We start from the raw sequence: 20,121 nt of genomic DNA, 5'->3' as shown, positions 1-20,121 counted from the left end.
AGATTTTTGGTCTTGAGATACAGAGTTTCTTCTGTTAGCATTGCTGTGGATGGCATCAAGAAGGCAGAATGCCATCACATGCTGTCCTTCTCTGATAATACTTCAGGACCGGCTGCTGTACAGGTGTAATAGCTTACAGCATATGTCATGCAGTGTACTGGTCCTTCAATTTTCCTCACCCAGAGGGCATCACCTGAAATAGCAACCTTTCTTACCCAACATGTCAAGATTGAGAAACTCGCTGCATATCACAATTACAGTTCAGACACGGAATTGAATTGCTGTCCTTGAAAACAGCAGGCATCTTGTTACCTCTTAAGTAGCAAATCTTAGCATGACCTTTGGATTGAGAGAAGTGTAACCATTCTTGGCTGACATAGTAGCTCAACAAATAAATGTATTGTTTTGCTTGGCTCCTGAAGTTGCTGGTTGAAAATCTCTAAACCTTTATGTCCAATCCTGAAATTTTTTAATAAATATCTATGCCTACAATGAGTTGTGAACTGTACAACTTTAGTTGTAAGCTTTTCATTATTCGAAGAAGTTGCAACCTTAAGGAGGAATAAATAAGTGATAAATTAAATTGGTTCAAAATTCAACAAAACCAAGCAATTTTTTTTTTTGCTTCCCACTTCCCCCCTACCCCCGCCACCTTGTTTTTTTTTCCTGAGGAGTTTACCACAGAATCTGGAAATTATATTTAGCCCGTTGAATATGATGGGAAAATATGGAGTTCTTCTTACAAGAAATATACTTGTCATCTATCCATCTTTTAGTAAGTAGGTGACAATATTTCTTTTCCTCTAGTGTGAACCTAACCATCTTTAGATCAATTTCCTGCTCAGTCACTATTTAGTATTGAAATACACACCAGTGACTGCATTTTTAAATATTTTTGAAGTATTAGATTATTCAGTATAGGGTATTGATTCATCTGGCTTTTATGGGTAGAGAGGCATGTAGTTTAGAAAAGTGGAGGTGGTAAAAATAGCTTATGTAGTCCTTTATTTTATTTCTTTTCTTATTAATAATGTTGGGAAATTCTCTGAGTTCACATGTCTCTTAGCTTTAGAGAACTGTTTCATGAAGGAAACAGCACTCAATCCTTTTTGACTTGGTACAGTAGTAAGTATGTGTCTGTGAGAATTAATAATATTTGAAATCTACAATGTAGTTTCATGCTTCTGAATTTATAAGTAGATTAACCTTTGCACCATTACTGGTAGGCAACTGTGGTTGTTCTTTTCTGTTAGTAAAATGGGGGGATTTTTTTTTTTTTTTTTTTTTGTATGTGTATATATATATATAGAGAGAGAGAGAGAGATGGATATGAGAGACAAGAGTCAAATGTCTTCTCTAAGACCAAACCAAGTATCAGATCTGACACTGCAAATTAAATGTTTTATGTGTGCAGCCCAGGGCAAGGGCCTCACCCTCTGCCATCATCCCCATTGTCCAATATGTATTAAACCATAATGTCATTAGTTTAAATATAAACTGGATGCATGTAATGGGGAGTAATTTAGAGGGTTTTTCCTCTTTGACGTTGCTAAACATAACTGTTATTGGGGCAGAAAATCCAAAGAAACGTATGCCAGAGAGGACCCTGAAAAAAATGTTTTGTTGCCAGAGGCCACGTATTCTCGCGGTGGATCCGCTGTGGTCAGCGAAGGAAACGAGGCACGTCCTCCGCTGTGGCAGCTTCTGAGGGCAGCTCGGTGGGGATATGGAGCGAGTGCCAGAGCACGTGCAGACAAAGGGCTGCTTGCACACTGGAGGTCTCTATCAGTGCAAGGCTCTCTGGGATGCTGTGCGTTGATTTAATTGTAACTTTGAATGCTGTGACATGTGAACAAGCTACGTGTCAGCTGTTCTACAGAAACCGTTTATGAATGAGCTCCCAGCAGGAATGCAAGGTAAATTAAGGTTGCAACAAAGGAAATTTAAGGTGTATAAATTAATTTTAGTTTGGGACACCACAGAGTAGAAGAATAAACGTGGACATCTTGCTGAGGAGCAACGGATGGACAGTATTGTATTCATATGTTTGTCTTGTTTGTATAAAAAATAATAATGGATTAAACATCTCTTTGTCTTAGATGTTTGGAAGAGCAATGATGTCTTTTGAACATTAATGGACAGTGCCATCTGATCAATTTTTATGTCGTGAAGCAGAAAGCTGGTTTGTCCATGTCTGCTCAATCACAGAACAGCTTGATAAAGGGCCATTTTTAATGCTCTTGGCATTAGAAGTTTTGGGTTGAACTAGAACAGATGGAGAAAATGAGAGTCCATTTTGTTTTCAGAATGTAAGGAACGTGGATTAGGATTTAGGAGGAAGAATGTAAAGTTTTTGATCTAGGACTGAAGTTGTTGAAGTTGTCAATCCATTCTTGACGTGCCTCATACTCACTCTAATGCCATGAAATATTAACTGTTTTTACTACTATATGTAAAACAAAGGAATGATCTCTGGCTCTATAATAAAATGCAGTGCCATCATTCTGAAACTTCAAAAAAGGCTGAAAAAGCAAAACAACTCCTAAACCACAGAACTGAAGTTTCAGTGCAACCTAGGTTTTATGTAGTTTGAATTTGTGATAGTATAAATTTCAAAATCATGTCAGAATTTTGTAGTATACAGAAGAAATATTTTAAGCATTCCCACAGTTAAAAGCTCTCCCTTCTAAAAGTTGTGATTTGTTAGGATTGTTTAAATGGGCTGTTTTAAAACAATATTTTTGTTGTGCTTAAACTTCACTAATTAAAAAATGGGATGACTTTCAGCGTTACTACAATGATTTTGTGCTTGATTAAGCAGATTGTGCCTGTATTGTTATAAGACAGTTATGATATTTATGGGAGGAATTCTGTATGCTGGAGGTACAAACATTTCAATGAGTAGAAAAAACAAGTAAAGATCAAATTGCTCCTTCTCTACAGAAATAACTTTGTGAGTTTGTGTGTAGGTAGGGTATACACCAGCTTTGTACATAGGATATATACATGCAGCTGTGGCAAAGATAAGGTATTCAAGCATTTGACTTGGAAGCATCAGCCTAGGAATGTCCAGAGATCCTTAACAACAAAGTTGCCCTCCCTGAACTTAAAACTCTGTCAGGATGCCTGCAATGTCTTTATGGGTGACCTGGAGGATATTGCAGAATGCACTCTGAAGATTTCAGATGGCACCAAGTTGGGTGGGAGCAGCTGGTACATGCAGGGGCATTTAATATTATATATGCCAATATACCTCAATGCTTATTTTGATAAGCCATTTGCTTTGCCTGTATTTATATGCGTAGAACTTAGAAGAAAATCTAAGCATCTGGAAGAGTATTTTTATCTTTTCAATGATCTCATTAGGTCTTAATAAATGATTATTACCTCTGCCTACAAATCTTGCCCACGTATGTCCTAATTATTTTAGAATGTGAATGATAAAGGCTTGAATTTCTGGTTCAGGCCAGTTCTGCTGCTGCTGTTGGTTCATTTATTCATTATAGCCACAAAATCAATTCATAGTTACATAAGGGGAATTTTGATAGTGGCTGTGAGACTCCTTAGCATGTAAGATTGTGTTTGGATTATAACATTATATAAAGAATTAAACTGCTCATTTTTATATTATATATGCCAATATACCTGAATGCTTATTTTGATAAGGCATTTTCTTTAGCTGTATTTATATGCAAAAAGGGTAGCAGTTATTTTTAACTAGATATGTGTAGGTCAGGCCTGAACCTTTAACTTGTGGCTTGAGCACCTATCTTGGGAATTTTGAGTGGTATTATTATTTCTTTTCTAGTGTAGGGAATAATAGGAATAGCAATCTGTTCTGTGCATGAAATCTTGTGAAGGAGAAGGCAAGAAGAAAATATTGAGGCTATATTGAATTGTTTTTCTTTTTCTCCCTCCTAAATGTTCATGTTTTTACACTGAAGTAGCCTATTAAAAAAAAAAAAAAGCCTTGGACATAGTTTTTATAGGGAAGGTGGCATTCGCCATCCTGCTTATGCTATAATACTCTGGCAAGTCTATGGGAAGTGTAAACCCCTACAGATTCCTTTGGGATCTCTGTATCCTATTCTGCATACTCACATTTCCTCAGAGGTCAAGATACTGGCTCTCATGCAGATGCTGGTGTAAGGGAAAAGAGCCCCCATTGCCAGCTGTGGCAGAGATCAGGTATTCAAGGACTTGGCTGGGAAGCGTCAGCCTGGGAATATCCAGAAATCCTTAACAGCAAAGTTGCTCTCCCTGGTGGAAGAGCTCTGGCAGGATGCCTCCAGTGTCTTTATTGGTGACCTGGAGGATATGGCAGAGTGCACTGAGAAGTTTTCAGATGACAAGTTTGTGGACACAGGGACAAGGCTACGGCTCAGAGGGATCTGGCCAGGCTGCTGGAGAGGGTTGACAGAGAACTCATGAAACTGAACAAGGACAAATGAACACCATGTACGTGCGGAGGACTTAGACCCTTGCACGGACACATACTGGGGATCGCCTCTGCTCCGAAGGATGGGGGGGCCTTGGCAGGCAGCAGGCTCAGTGTGAGGCAGCGACAAAGGCTGGGCTGCCTCCAGGGAGCTATTAACAGAAGCATAGTCCATAGACAGATGAAAGAGATTTATTAGACTGTGATTTTGTCTCCTCAGTAAAAGAAGGCAGGTATCAGAGCAAGTCCAGCAGCAGGTCCCCAGGCGGACCAGGGAGCTGGAGCACTTCCCTTTGGAGGAGCCCCATATCAGCCCCCCAATATGCAGGAAGTTGTGAAGTCCTGGGTAGGCTTTTTATGGGCAGTTTTCCTTGGAGTTGGGGGTTTTGCCCTGCCAGTACGATATACATTAAGAAGCTAAATATTCTGGAGGGCAAGAACTATGAGACATGTAGTTGGAGGGGAAATAGAGGAGGAGGATATGAGATATTTAGTAATTGTGTAAGTGAGCAAAGGAGCTGAGAATCCTGACCTATGGAAAAAGTGTGATTTTCTAGATGGCTGCTCATGGCATTTATTCCATATAGGAGCTTCATTTTTCAGAAAATACTTGGGTTTTACTTCTATGTATTCTTGCACAGTTTCATGAAACATTATAGATCAGCTTTCAATCAGAAATTCGAATAATTATATTTTGTTACTATCGATTCATAAAGTTGAAAGAAACAGATTGAAAAAAAAGTCCTGATAATACTTTTTTCTTTCTTTTAAGAATTCAGAAAGAACTTGCAGAAATTACATTAGACCCTCCTCCGAACTGTAGGTAAGTTCACCTGGATTTTATTAATTTGAAATATGGAAATGAAAGGTATGGAGCTGTGGAAATTGCATAGGGGACTGGGGTAAATTTTAGCTATTCCTTTGTGCCGATTATTTAGTAATTTTGGAATAACAGCTGATAGATAATATGTTGCCTACATAAAAGGAATTGATATGACATACTTTCTGGCAACCAAAGTCGTGGCATAAATGGATGAACTCCATGATGCATTAATAGATACAGTACAAATATCAAATCACCCTTCATTTCAGATACTAAATCAATAGTATTTTGTTTGATTCAGTAAAGTGTAATTTTAGTATACTTGATTCCTTTCTCTCGCAAGTTGTATACACGTTGTGAATATAATGGAGAAAGGAAAATGTTACAGGTACAAGTTGTATACACGTTGTGAATATAATGGAGAAAGGATAATGTTATGGGTACAAACTGTTGGTAGTTTTCTGACTGTGTTTGTGTCAATCAGTTGTGATATTTGATGGACTCTTCTTGAATTAGAGTATAGCATCATGTAGACTTTCTGACAATGACTGTGTGCTTGTTTGGTTTGGGTTTTTTATTTTGTTGTGGTTTGGTTTGGTTTTGGGGGGAGGGGTGTGGGTTGTGGGGTTTTTTTGTCAGGTATGTTTACTTCTGGTATGTTTACAGTTGGCTTTGAAATGAATGATGAGGCAGACCTTGAAAGCCTCGCTGTCTGGTGGCTGGGGCTGTATACAGTTGTTGTCAGATGGCTGTCTCAGGCTTCTTATCTGTCAGCTTGTGACATATGGTCAGTGTTGGAGCTGGGCCAGGGCTGCACATTGCTGTTTAAAGGAGCCCCTGCTACTGCACTTCTCATGGTGAGAGGTTGGGCTCAGTGCAGAAGAATAGCATCCACCTGGTCCAGCCAGCCCATTCAACTGATGTGGTTAGTAGGTTTCATTCTGTTAATGCACTAAAAAGAGATTGATAGAAATGGGTGATTGCATGCAGTTTTTATAATGAATCCCAGTATGTTTCAGTATTGAATTAACTAAGCAACTGGTAGTAAAAATGACAGTCAGCTTTATTGTTTTGGTCTCTTGATGAAAGTATGTGTAAGAAAATACTCTAATAAGATTTGATGTGGTTGTGCTGGATCTCAAGATATAAGTCAAGTGGCTATGTACCAAAGATGCTGCTTAGTGAAGTAGCCTTGCAGTGATAGCATTCAAAGAGTATTTCAGTCAATTAGGACAAAGGTTTTTTGCTGTATAAAACATTTTAATAGCTAAGCTGTTCTGTCATGCTTACGACTGTGTGTGAGTCTTCAATCACATCAAAGCTGTTTCATGTGGCAGATTTTACTTCGGTGTTGATGACTGATGCCTATTAGTGGATTGATTTGCTGAGATGAATATGAAACTTCTGTCTGTTGTAGAAGAATGCTTAAGTCTTTGAACTGAGAGTAAAAGGCATACAGGTTTTTACAGTAGTGTCATTTTTCTAGTTTTCTGAAGCCTTCTCTTTATAACAAAGCAGTTGTTTCAGTATACAAGATACTATTATATTTGTTTTTTTAATTTTTTCTTTTGCTAGTAAGTGTGAAGTAAACACTGGCTGTCTTAGTGGAAAGCCCTTTGGTGACTTGCAATTTGCAAAAAAAAACAAGTGAGCTGGAGGTTTCCTGGATTTGTTGAATTATTTACACTAATGATAAAATAGCAATAAAGTGCACTCCATGATGCTGTTTTGCAAAATCACAAAATTACATCTAACTTCATGTGTCTGCTGCTTTAACACAGTTCTTAAGATGCAGAATTACTTCATGTTGTGATCTTGATAGATAACCATTAGTAACTTCACTATTAGCAAATATGTTTTTATAGTCAATACAGAATCACTTCATTTAGTTTTATGCTTTGTTGACATAGTCTAAACAGTGTTTTCATTTGAACTTCATCTATTTTCTATTATAGTTAATCATTAAAAAATAAATACATCAGCCAGGCATGATTCTTAAGAATAATGAGGAAAGTTGAGGTATGTACAGTATATCTTACCCTAAAGTAATGATACATCCTTTCTTGGTTTTAGTGAAATTTAGGTCATTGTTAAAAGACATGTTAGCTTTTTCTATTAAAAAACCCAACCATATTTCATAAAGATAAGTTTGTTCCAGATGTATGCCACTTGAAATGGTTGTGATTCCATCTTGCCCTCACTGTGTGTACTCTTTCATATATAAAATAAATCGTGACTGACCAATAGGAATGTGATAATTCTGAAAACCAGATGTCGTAGAAGGTGTGAGGAAAGTATTACTCAAGAATACAGCTATCTTAAGTGGCTACTTAGGAAGTTCTGATAGGAAGGCTGCTTAGCCGAATTGGAACTTTAGATGGAGTATTGCAAGACGATTTGCAAGGCTTTTCATTATCTACAGCTGGCCAAAGCTTCAGGTTTCTCCCATTCATGAAAAAAGCCCCAAATGAAACAGTATCTGTAGCACAGTAGCATCCCTCAATTGCATGGTAGGCTGCACAGTTGCTACAAGCTCCAAGGCAGCTGCAGCTTCCACTGCTGCAGCAGCTGTGATCTTAATATTTCCCCCGCCTCAACCGTGTGAAGAGAATACACTGTACAATCTTTGTGTTTGTTTGGAAGACAAAAAAAGTCTTGCTCACAAATATGACTTGGAATTGGCAGATTATCACTGCTGGGACTTGCAGCATCTTTCCAAAACTGTGGAAAACTGGGGGTTTCAGAGTTCCTAAAAAATCTGTCCCTTTGGCTTTAAAAGATTTAATACTGTAAGAAATTAGAGTTGCCTGCGTCCCTACTTCCTTTTCTGTAGTTTGAGTACTAGGTGATGGAGAGAGTCCTCTTGGCTCCACAGAGTTTGGCTCTGTCCTCAGGACTGAGAATGTATAATGTTCTATGTGTAAAAAAGCCAAGCTGGGGAGAGGGGGGTGTGGGAGTTGAGCAGTGTAATCATTGCTATTTTTGGAGGAAGGCATGTCATAAAAAAGCCTGTTATACTTCACATTTAACAGAAAGAACTGGATGGTTTTCAGTATGTTGTCCCATCCTCCCCCTATTTTACTTTTGTACTGAGCTGAATTTACTCTCAAGGACAGTCCTGAATGCAAAGCTGGTACATTTGTGTTTTAAATCTGCAGCATTGTGAAATTTCACTTTGTCAGTAGATGGTATACCTAAATTGTAGACATTTGCCACTCTAGTCTTTTTTTTCCTCTCATTGAAATATCAAAGCTTGATTGCTAGAAATGGTGCATATACTATACTCCTGAGTAGTGCAGAGTATAGCTTTTCTCACAGGTGATAAGATCCTCATATTTAAGTGTCATTTTCCTATATTACCTTGCTGAAAGAGGGGAACAGTTGGAAGCTAAAATAATGCCTTTTCAGACTTCCCCAAATTTTCGGCCGCATTGTGCATAAGACAAAAGACTTCATAGAATACAACTTCTTGTATACTAGTTCCTTTCTCACTGGCAAGAGGACAACATCTCTGTGGCAACTTATACCAATTGCTTACATGGGAAAATAATATTTGGAAAGAATTTCATGTATTTTTAGCTTCTTTCAATGTGAACTTAGCAGCTGGAAACAAGGAGAGCCAGCATGAAGTGAATAGCAGCTCTCTGTGGACACCACTTGGAGCAACTGCTCAAAATTTTCCTATTAAGTCACCAATAATACCTATCTTTCCCTTCATGTTTTCTTTTGGTGTTCTCAAGTGTACTTTTCACCATTCTTCTCTTTTCTGTGTATTTACTGCAATTCCTATTATGTTTTTAACATTTCATTTCTTTTACCCTCTAGCAATATAGGTAATGCTTGAGGCTCAGAAATATACTGTGAAGGACTGTGCAGCTTAGTGGGCAGAATGACTCTCATTCCAAAACAATCAGTTTAAAATCCTGTGTTAGTCTTATCTCTCCCATTTGTTTGGAATCATTACCTTAATTCCTTGCTTTTTATTCTGTCTGCAAAATTGATAAGCAACTAGCTTATGTAATTCTAGCATTTTGCTTTTGAAAACTAATCATACTGGTAATACTTAAAACAGTTCTTTTTGGGACGATGTTGAGAAGAGCCAAGTGGAATGGCAGAACTTTAGATTTGACTTAGGGAGAGAGGTCAGTGTGCCTCATGGATATCTCTTGTGTTATTAATGACTGTATGGAGTCCAACATTTCTGTTTAATACTGCTTTGACTCTGTTTTTGCTGAAATGTTGAGGCTGGGATCTTCACAACTCCATGGGACTATATGAATTCCAACAAATTCAGTTATTGTCCTTGGGGCCACATTTGAACTCCAACCTAGTGCTACTTTAAAGCTAAAGAAATGGCACAGGTGTCAGGAGCAGAAAGCAAAAAGGAGCACAGTATCAGGGAAAGACTGGAAAGGAGAGCATGGTCAGCCTTGCTCTAAAATGCAGAGGGAGAGAAGTGGAGGCACCTGGAGCAGCAGGTACAGCAAGTATCTACCCTGCAATTGTGCTCAGTGATTTTGGTTGTTTATCTTGGGGAGGTATCAGTCTGTTGCCACAGGCACACGGCTGTGATGCATGTGATCCTAACTGTGAGCAGGATGAAAAACTGGAGTAAGAAATGCTTTCTCTGAACATTCTTCTCCACAAACATTTCCAGCCTGAATTCAGGCTCCGTTCCCATTGTGTTACGGAGTTTATTGTCTGCCTGTATAGACTTATTTTGATCTGCTGCTAGTCACCTTCTTGAGAACATGTGACACAGAGCATTGCATATACCTTAGCCTGGTCTCTTTAGAATAAATAGCAAGACTTAGTCAAAAAGATAAGCATGGAAGTGGTTTATCTAGGGTTGCAGGATCCTGTTGGTGTTAAATCCATGGCGTTTCAACAGTCAAGGATAAAAATGGTTGAAAAATATGAGTACTCACTGCAACTGCTTTATGTTTTACTTTTGAGTCCCTTTCTGCTTCAAAAGCGGCAAGAAACATGTCCCAAAGATATGCAAGTTAGCAATCACACTGGGATTATATTTTATAATAGCAATCATGCTGTATTTTATCACTTGAATTAGATTGCTGAGTTTTTTAACTGATGAGGGTTTTAGATTTTATTACCTTGGTACCTTGAAGTACCTTGGATGAAAAGTGTCAGGTTACTTTTTAATATGTAAACTTTTGATTCATTTAGTTATTTTCTTTTAAGACAATGCAGAACCATAATTTGTGCTTTAAACTCTGAAGTATGTAACTATATTAAAACATTTCTTAAAAAATATCTGTTTATTTTCACTGTAAAATGGCCTTTCAGTGTCATATTGTTTACAAAGCATTTGTTTTTTAAAAATAACACAGATGTTTCTTTTCATGGGTCTTCCATGTGTCCTGTACTTGAAAGGCCCTCTAAAATACAGCTGATTTTTTTTTTTTTTAGTGATCTGGTATCTTTGTAAAAAACAAGTTTGATATGAAAAATTATGAGAGGACCGAACTTTTTTTTTTTCCCATTGAATAAACTGAGTTTTCAATATCTGCTTGATTGCATTATTGCCTGCAGTTGTGGGGTGATTTTAGGATTGGTTACATGCAATGCTCGAGAGCTTCAGGATGTGTTGTGGCCATTGGTGGCTTGAAACGTTAGCAACTTTCATGAAGGCGGCAGAGGTAATAAAAGAAAAGAAGGCGGTAAGGAGAACCTGCCACTGGCTGCCTGCCAGGTCTGGCAACTTCACTCAGCGATGACGATGTAAGGAACTGTCTGACAACACCCATTAATACCTCCCAGTTTAACAATACCTCCACATGACTTCTGCCAGTTCTCCCAGTTTTTGAATGATGACAACTTCTCTCCCAGGAGGAGAAGAGGAGATAAACTAGTGTTAGGGAAGAATGAGAGTACTGCAGCAAGCACTGTGTGAGTGCAGATTCAGAAGGTCAGGGAGGTGCCAGAGCACATCCTATGGCACAGCTGAAGCTGGGAAATAAGATTGGGGCATAAGGAGGGATCCTGAAGATCACACATTCCTTGAAGCAGGAAAAGGCAGCAGAAGGCTCAAAAAGCAGCCTGTGATGGGCATGAGAGGGTTTCTTGATTTTCCTATTTGCAATGTGCTTAGTGTAGAAGATAACTAAATCTCTGGTTTAAATTGTAACTTGGGGAAGGTGGTGTGAAGAACTGTAACAAGGGTAAAACGAAACACTTTGGTGCTTTTAGTATGGGGAATTCTGAACAGAGATTTTTTTTTTCCCAGCAATTTCATATTGAGTTGCAGCTGATCTTTATAAGTCAGTCTCCTACAGTGTACAAGAGCAGTCCCCAATGCTTTCAGCTCCAGAATTTTTCAGACCACCTTTCATAGACATTTCTTTTGCCTTCTCCTAAATAGCTAAGCAAATGTGTTGGTTTAGGGTGGGAGATTTTTGTTTTGTTTTTTTGGTTGTTTTTTCTATGAGCCAGAATTAGCTTTATATTATAAAACTCATATTTTATATGCATGTTTTTGTAATATCCTTAATAAAGGCCTCATAAAACACACAGAAAAAAACACCTTCCCCCCACTCCCACAACCCCTAAAATAAGTGCCTTAAATAAACAAACATTGCTTGCCAGCAAGGGAAGCAAAACCACCTTGACTGAGACTTGACATCATTGCTAGGAGACTTTGCAAAGAAATACCTGAATGTGTAGCTTTTATATATAGTTAGCTATTTTTATGAGGTTTTTCTTTTTCTTTCCCCTAAATATAGACTAATTTCTAGTATGAAAACTATGTAAAGGTCAATTTCTTTACAGGAATATGATAGAGGAGAATTATTGAAAAGTGTGACTGTAGTAGGTAGTATTGCACTGAACAATCAGACCCTGCCATTTCATGATAATCATGTAAAAAACCCATGCTTTTATTAGCAGCTCATTACCCTTTAGTAATTTACTCGTTATTGAATAAATGAGGGAAATGGAAGATATTTTGTCTGTTGGTTGGGACTGACAGCATAATGAAGTATTTGTTTTCTTCAGTAAATGGCACAATCTCATAACTGCCTAACACTGTTGTCTTCAGTAAACCACATTTAAGCAGAATTTGAATTCTGCTCTTTCCTATAATACTTAAATCCCCTCCCCTTGGAAATCTATTTAAAAAACAAATCAGTTTTTCTCAGTTCCAATACCACAATTGTACAGCTTTTTAAGAGCTATTAACTTTTTAGTGCACTTGATTTGTGTGTTGGGGGGGGAGGTGTTGTTTGTTTTCTTTCGCTTTTTGTTGTTGTTGTTTTTGTTTTTTTTTTATTTGGGGGGTTTTCTGTGTAGTCATGACAGTATAAGGCAATGCTGTAATTTTTCTTTTGTTCTTGGTATATATGGAATGTGTGCAGGTTAGGAATTAATGCATCAAATTTAATGAATTTGTTTTCCAAAATCTCCTGGCAGAAAAGCTGCAGTTTAGGACTAAAAAGTCATGAACTAGTAACAGAGCGTGCTTTGCAATACTTTGGAAACAAACTATGAAATTGATCTGGATGCTGTTTTCTTGGTGAGCAATAAAACTTATTTATGCTGTACTTACACATTTGCAGCTCTGTTACAAGCTTTTTGGGGTATCTAATTGGCTGCAGCTTTGAATCATATCATAAACATGCCAAATGTTACTAATTACAATTAAGATATCTCCTTGAAATAATCTTTGTTTTCATTTTCTCTGACAATTTTTTTTTTCCACTTATTTATATGCCTTTAATTTTTCATTTTAACAGTTCTTGCAACACTTTATTTTTGTTTCAAGGCTGTGGAATTGGATTAAACAGGGTTTTTAAATACTTCCATGTTGCTTGGAAAGACGCCAGTTACTGTGTATTGGCTTAATTGAAGCCATGCTTAGCAGTGCCTCGCATATGGCAGCTCGTGTTTGTGTGGTAAGGCATTATGTATTTTAAATATTACCTTTTATGCGACAGTCAAATTTATGCCAGAATCTGAAGTTTCCTCTGATTAATGTTAACATTCTGGGAGGTTTTTTAGGGGGAAATGTGTAGTCAAATACATAATTTACTGTCTGCTTGGCACAAAGGCCATATTTATATGGCCTTTATTAACTTGAGATGCATACTGTGCCTAGAGAGGGCTATAGGTGAGTGATAATACGCTTTCATGACACTTGTAGCCTTTTAATGTTGTAAATATTGTGGAGGCCAAGGTGGTGATTCTCTAAGTAAGATGGAAATACAAGGGTTTGTATTCAGTTTAGTAGATTGAGTTGTATTTAAAGAATAAGCTGTACATGGTCACAGCAATTACTTTTGGAGTAACGACACAGCTGACAACTTAAATCTTACAATTCTAAAGGCTTTTCCTGGTTTGGGTGTTATTGTTGGGGTTTTTAATTATTTAGATCTTACTGTAACTTTTATGGAATTTGGAACTTAGTATAGCCTCTAAAAATTTTAAAGCTTTTAAAGGCATTATTCTGGATTATCTTGCTGTAGGCAGTCTTTTTGTATAAAATTTCAGCAGTGACTTCATAGTAAAATTTCTTTATCAGAAAATAATGTTGTTGTGCAGTGGAGAAACAGTGAATAATTCTGTTCTCTCAAAATGATTGCCTTATTTTTAGTACGCATTGGTTTTTGGGGGAGGAGGGTTTTTTATTTCTGCCAGATTAGCTGATGTTTGATTTAACTTTTGTTTGGGAGGTATTCACAGTAAACACCACTGAATACTCACATCATAAGTCTAATAGAGATTTTTATCCTTTTTATTATAGCTTGAAATTGTCAAAGGAAATTATATTCTTTCTATGACAGCAGTGCAGTATCTTCTGCATATATCATAATTCTGTGGGTGATGTAAAAAAACCTGTGGTAACAAACTGGATTTTACTCTTTAAGGTGTTTTAATTCTAAAGTGGCTTTTATTTTTAAGTGTTTTATTACACTAATTCATGATTAGTCTTTTTTACACATAAAAAGGCAGTATTTAGGATTCTGTACTTCTAAGCTAAATAGATAAATATTTTTTAAAGATAATTAAAGTATGCTTGAGATAACTGTATGGTCATTTTGCCATAGATGGGATCCAGACATTTTAAAAATTCTATGCAGTCTCACATTGTTTACTATCTTAGGTAGCCTAAACAGGACAAATTTATCTATTGCCTACAAAATTAGGCATGTTATAACCCTTCCAGAGAAGATGGATGGAATGTAACACATTTAATTTTCAGAGAAGTTTAGGACTAAAAAATTAGATGTCTGCCTAGCATGCAATTTCAGATTTGTTGATATAAGTAATTGATTGCTAAGCTCATAGCTGTGGCATTTAGGGTTGCAACCCAGGGATTAAAAAAAGACCATCTAAATTGTGGGGCTTGCAGCCAGAGCGGATTCGTAGGAATATTAGTTTCAGAATCACTGGAGTAAATGCAGTGCCAGGTTTTGCAGCAGCATGAAGTAACAGTGGATGGGATTCATTAAGCATTCTAGGTTAAACTGTTGGCTGGAGTTAACTGGGCTCCAGCGTTCCACAGGAATTTTGAGAAAGGCTCTAGTGTGAAAATGGACTTTCCCGTTGTTTCAGTTTTTGTAGGATATCTTGAAAAGCAGGGCATTCGTGACTGAACCTTTCTTGGAAGAGTGTCTGGCTTTTGGTCACAGGAGAAAAGTTACCCTTGCTCCATGTTACATTGGAGTATGTTCCTTTTTCTGCAGCAGGCATCATGGGACACACTTGGGTTTGCTCATTCAAAATATTTTGTGGGGGTGCACTTGTTGGCACTGCACCTCTCCAAGAACTCATATTGCTGGCTGGGTTAGAAACACAACCGTGGCTTCTTGTATCTCCTGCATACAATCTGCCACATTGCCTGCCAAAAACAATCCCTGGGGTCACTTTGTGCCTCGGGTGCAAAGAGCAGGTTTGGTGTCTCTCTTTCCTGAGGAACTTGTATGAGATCTGCTGTAGTTTGGCTCAGAGAAAATACTTGGCTCTAGTGGGGGGTAAAAACCCAACACCCAAGGTGTCCTTCCTCATAACTGGCTGGCTGTTTGTGTTCTGTTGCACATAAAATAAGTTCCATCAGTCTGTAAAACTATTTCTAAAAGAGGGCTTGCTTCACTGCCATGTCTCATTCACAGCCATGTACTGTTGGTAGCGGCAAGAGCAGTAAAACACTTTGACACACAGTGTGCACATTACAAAAATGAAGTGTCATGTCAAAAATGGCTGTAAACATTTTCACAGTCACTTGTCATTACACGTTTGAAGGTGGGAAATTTTTAGAGAAGATGTCTCCATTTTCTTCCTTTCCTGCATGTCCAGGCTGCCTAGAAGGGAAGATGTATTTATGTAGTATAGGATTTCAATGGGCTGTGGTGGGCACAACTACTACAATTCTAGTTGTCTGAGTACATTCTTCAACAATCTGTCCACACAGTGATTAAGTATCAATGCAAGAGGGCTATTTTGAATTTTGATCCAGCATTAACCAAGTTAATTTGTTGGGTTTTTTTTGTCGATTTTTTTGTTGTTGTTGTTCAGTTGTAAACTGGAGACTTCAAAGGATAAAGTCAGGTGATCACAAGTATCATTACTATGGAATACTGTCTAGCTGATAGGCATCACATAATCAACTTGAAAATCTCATTTGTGTCTGGAATTACTGTAGTGTAAATCAGATTTAAATTCCTGATTCAAGTGTAATAGCCTTCTGCACCACAAACCTCCCTAAGTGATATTCAATTAATAATGTGTGTTAACTATGAGTCTTTTGGCATACATGTGGGGCTTGCATTTTCAGGTGGCTACAAATACAGCCTCAAAAGCCCACAATGTGGTGGCTATAAGATGACCCATTCTGAGGATGTTCTACAACAACCTGCTTGCTCCTTACTGAATACAAATAGCTGAGGGATGACAGCTATCTCAGTTTCAGTAGAATCTTTATGATTTATATGATAATGATAATTTTATTCTGCTGCCAGTACAGAGCACTTTGCAGACTGATATCAAGGTTAATTGTCACTTTGAGAAGAAGTGAAGCACAGTCTGCCAACCTGATGCTGTGCTCAGCTGAGAAAGATAATTATTATTCAAGTAGTATTTAAATGAGCCCAAATGCTGATAAATACACAACAAAAATACTTTATTTTTTTTTCTCTCATGTTTATTCACTCTGCTAGAGAATGAGGTCATCACTGTGTATAAATACCACTAATGGATGCTGTAGTAAAAACATGCTGGGTATTTACGGAACTTGCCAGGAGTGGGTTCCTCCTCCCCTCACGTGTGGGCTGAAGGGAAGTACTTTAAATTTGAGTTCCTCTTGTCAACACATCCTAATTCTTTAATTCTTTTACGTTGCTGGTTGTTTGTAGCAGTTGTCCTGTTACCTTACACGACTCCCTATGCACTGTGACCTGACCTTATGGGTGCACCTGAGAGGTTTGCAATCTCTACCAGGATTTGTCAGTTCTTAGAGTTATTCCATGCTCTGTGTATCTCATTGTGATTTAAAAGATAACTTTATTTTTTTCCCCTCTGTGCTTGGGGAATTGCAAGCAGCTCAGCACCCAGAGAAACAGTGCAGAAACATGCAAATATTGCTTTAAGTTGGAAGGTTGAATTTTTTTGTATTCCTGGTATCCTCACAGGTTTTTAAGGAAAATGGTCAGCTGCATGCAGCAATACAATTCTATATCTCACAAAGCAACAGGGATGTCCCAAAATCTGGGACTGACTTTATTCAATTTACATAACCCTTTTCATCCAAGGGTCTTCAAGATTAAGATTTTACTGTGGTTTTTAAAAGATTTCAATTGAATAGAATGCATGCACTTCATTCCATCTGCTACCCCTCAAGAGGATGGTTTTTTCCTCCTGTGCTGTTTGAAAGTTATTGGTTGCAGGAGTTTCTTAGTCTTGAGAACTTTAAGGTAGCAGTAAATATCTTTATACTTGCATTGCTGTTCTTTGCTGCACTGTCAAACTGATTTTTTCCTCATTCACATGAAAATTTCCCATCTGTGTTTAGCAATTTGTTTGTTGCTGATATTCCAGTGAAGTAGGTGAGTTCTGTTTGTTTGGGGTTTTTTGTTTGTTTGTTTCGTTTTGTTTTTAATTATTTAGGATGCTAATTTGATGCAATTTCTGGACTAAATTAATAACTGATGTAACTCCACTAGATAGGCTATATTATAAATATGCCAAGAATTTGCACAAAGCACAGTAAAATAATAGAACTGTTACTTTCAAGACTTTAGGAAGTGAAAATAAACTTGCCTTAGTGGTTTATGTCAAGTGAATGAATTTTTTTCATGACAATTCATAAATTCGTGGCTAAGGTGTTTGCATATTATTACTTCGTAGGAGGACAGTTTAGTGTACTTAACTGGTAAGAGACCAGTTAATTCTTGTTTGTTAATTCTGTTATTTCATATGCATTATAGTCCTGTGGCTAAGAAACATAAGTGCTTAAATGGCTTGCTTTCAGTCCTAAACACTTCCATACGTTAGTGTAATATTTTTAGAGTCTGTATGGCTTAGTAGCTTTCCACATGACTAATGCAGATTTTAACAAGCAAAATGGAAAAGGGCCAACTCATAATTGTTAGTGCAGTGGCATAATCAGCCATACATGGTTTGTTTATTATAGCTCAGCAATAGAAGAATGTTTCAAAGAGAAAACACGCGGACATGATTAGTAAGTAGCACAATGATGTGAGACTGTCCAACTACAGAAGCTGTCTAGCTGGGTTATTAATTTACTTCAGGAAATGCTTTCATTTTTCTTTTCATAAGGGGCACTGATAACGTCAGATTTTAGTAGCATTTACACAGATTTACTAAGAAAAATATACTTGAAAGGGGTTTTTTTTTCTGGGATGAATGGATGTGTTGTAGAAGTCTGGTGAATGCTACATGTACAAACCACCAAACTGATTAGAGCTTGCTTAATGCGAGTAATGAAAAGAGGAAAAAATATCTGGCAGAAACACAATTATTTTTAAACAATAAAATGTTTTATCAGATTGTTATCAAAGATATAGGTAAGTAACTTCAGCATTTATATTGTAGCAATTGCAAAAGCTACAAAATAGGCATTCTTTATGGCCGTGTATCGATTGACAGGAAATGGAACTGCAAATAGCAGTGCAGTGTGATAAGTAATAACTGATGTAACTCTGTGAAGTTACAATTGTGAAGACTCAGTTGCATAATGGTTACTGTTACTGCTTTTAAATCTTTGCTGAATTTGTTGGAAGCAAATTTAAAAACAAAAAATTCTTATCTATTAAATAGAAAAAGGTAAATTTGCTCCTTATATGTGGAGAGACAGTGTATTAGTATCTGGTTTTCAAAAGTAAATGCCATTCAGTCCTAATATACCCACTGAGTTTACAGATTAATTTTGCCCACCATTTCACTCACCCTTTAGCAAAACAGTTGTCTTGCAAGCCTTACGCTTTTCCAGCTTCCACTATGTGTTCTTTCATACCTCTGACACAGTGACTTGAATAATCAACTTTTTCTAAATATGCAGGCTACAAAAGGTGATAAATTGGTTGAATTAGTTTTAATCTGATTTTAATGAAAATGTGTCCAGATTTTTTTTTTCCATTCTTTAGTTTCTGTCTTATTTAGGGTTATTTTAAGTCTATTGATTTTTAAACTGAATCAGTGTAAACCTTATTTCTAAATATTCTTTTAACTTTTTTGCCATTTCAGCTAAAAGTAGTCTTAAATGATGTGTTTTTTTTCTTGAACAGTGAAAGCTTATAGATAGGCAAGCCTGCATCTAGGTGTCCATTTTGCTTCTTTATTCCTTAGTTCTTCCTGAAGAACAAAACCCCAGAAAGTCCAAAAACTAAGTAGTGTGTTGGGGTAATATCAAATAATTGTAGCTAACTTCTTCAGCTCTTAGAATTTTATTGGTTTCTGTGATTTTATTGGACAGGAAACTTTACTTTAACCCAGAAAATATTTTAGGAGGCAAGATAAACATATATTGTACCCACATCATTTTTGATGTCATCTGGTGTACAGCTTCTGTAAAATGAAATGCTGTAGAGAAGAGAAAATTCAGGGAGATCTTATGCAAATGAAGTATAAATACAAAGAATGTGAAGCCAGGCTATTCAGATGTGCCCAGTGACAGGGCAAGAAGCAACATGTACAAAGTGAAGCACAGGAGGCTCTGTCTGAATATCAGAAAACACTTTTTTCACTGTAAGGTTGACCAAGTGTTGCCACAGCTCACCCAGGGAGGTTGTGGAGTCTCCATCCTCGGAGATATTCAAAATAAGTCTGGACACAGTCCTGGGCACCTAGCTGGAGGTGGCCCTCCTTAAGCTGGGGGTTTGGACAAGATGACCTCCACAGGACGTTGTCAACCTCTGCTGTTTCTGGAATTCTGTGATAGTTAAATTGTAATTTATTTGTTGGGTTTGGGATTGGATTGTTTGTTTCCTTTTTCTTGGTGAAAAGCATAAATAGTCCAGCATTTTTTTTTTTTTTTTTCAGTTGGTCATTAAAAGAACCTAAATTTCAGTTTCTATCCTTTTTGGGGGTTGAAGCAATGAAGGTGAGATGCAGTTTAAAAGCACATAATGTGTGGTGGTTGGCGCACATTCTGTGAATTTACCTGTATGTAATGTATAAACATGCTCATTGCAAATTTTGCTTTTGTTATACCTTAATAAACCAGGTGCAGTGTTTCTTTTTGGAGCAGAATATGGCTTGTGTTTGCAGATAACTGATTGAAACTAAAGGTTGAACTTAAGAGAAGCCATGAAAGGGATGTGCACAACTTTTGCCCTTTTTGAAATGAGTTAATTTTTGGCCTGACATTTAAATTCACTAATTAAGTCTT

The 20,121-nt window shown here is 37.2% G+C and overlaps 1 protein-coding gene across 2 annotated transcripts in view; it reads left to right on the top strand.

Annotated features, from left to right (window-relative positions):
* Nucleotides 1-20,121, top strand: part of UBE2E2 (ubiquitin conjugating enzyme E2 E2) — a 202,055-nt gene that overhangs the window by 7,929 nt on the left and 174,005 nt on the right. For both annotated transcript variants that reach the window (XM_040064040.2, XM_040064050.2), the window contains exon 3: nt 5,211-5,261. In XM_040064040.2, coding sequence (XP_039919974.1) covers nt 5,211-5,261 — 51 coding nt within the window. The remainder of the gene's footprint in view (nt 1-5,210; nt 5,262-20,121) is intronic.

This window comes from Hirundo rustica, chromosome 1, assembly GCF_015227805.2.
Source record: "Hirundo rustica isolate bHirRus1 chromosome 1, bHirRus1.pri.v3, whole genome shotgun sequence".
Taxonomy (NCBI): domain Eukaryota; kingdom Metazoa; phylum Chordata; class Aves; order Passeriformes; family Hirundinidae; genus Hirundo; species Hirundo rustica.
The sequence above is the reverse complement of the archived record's forward strand: the minus strand, read 5'-3'. Positions and strand labels throughout refer to the sequence as shown.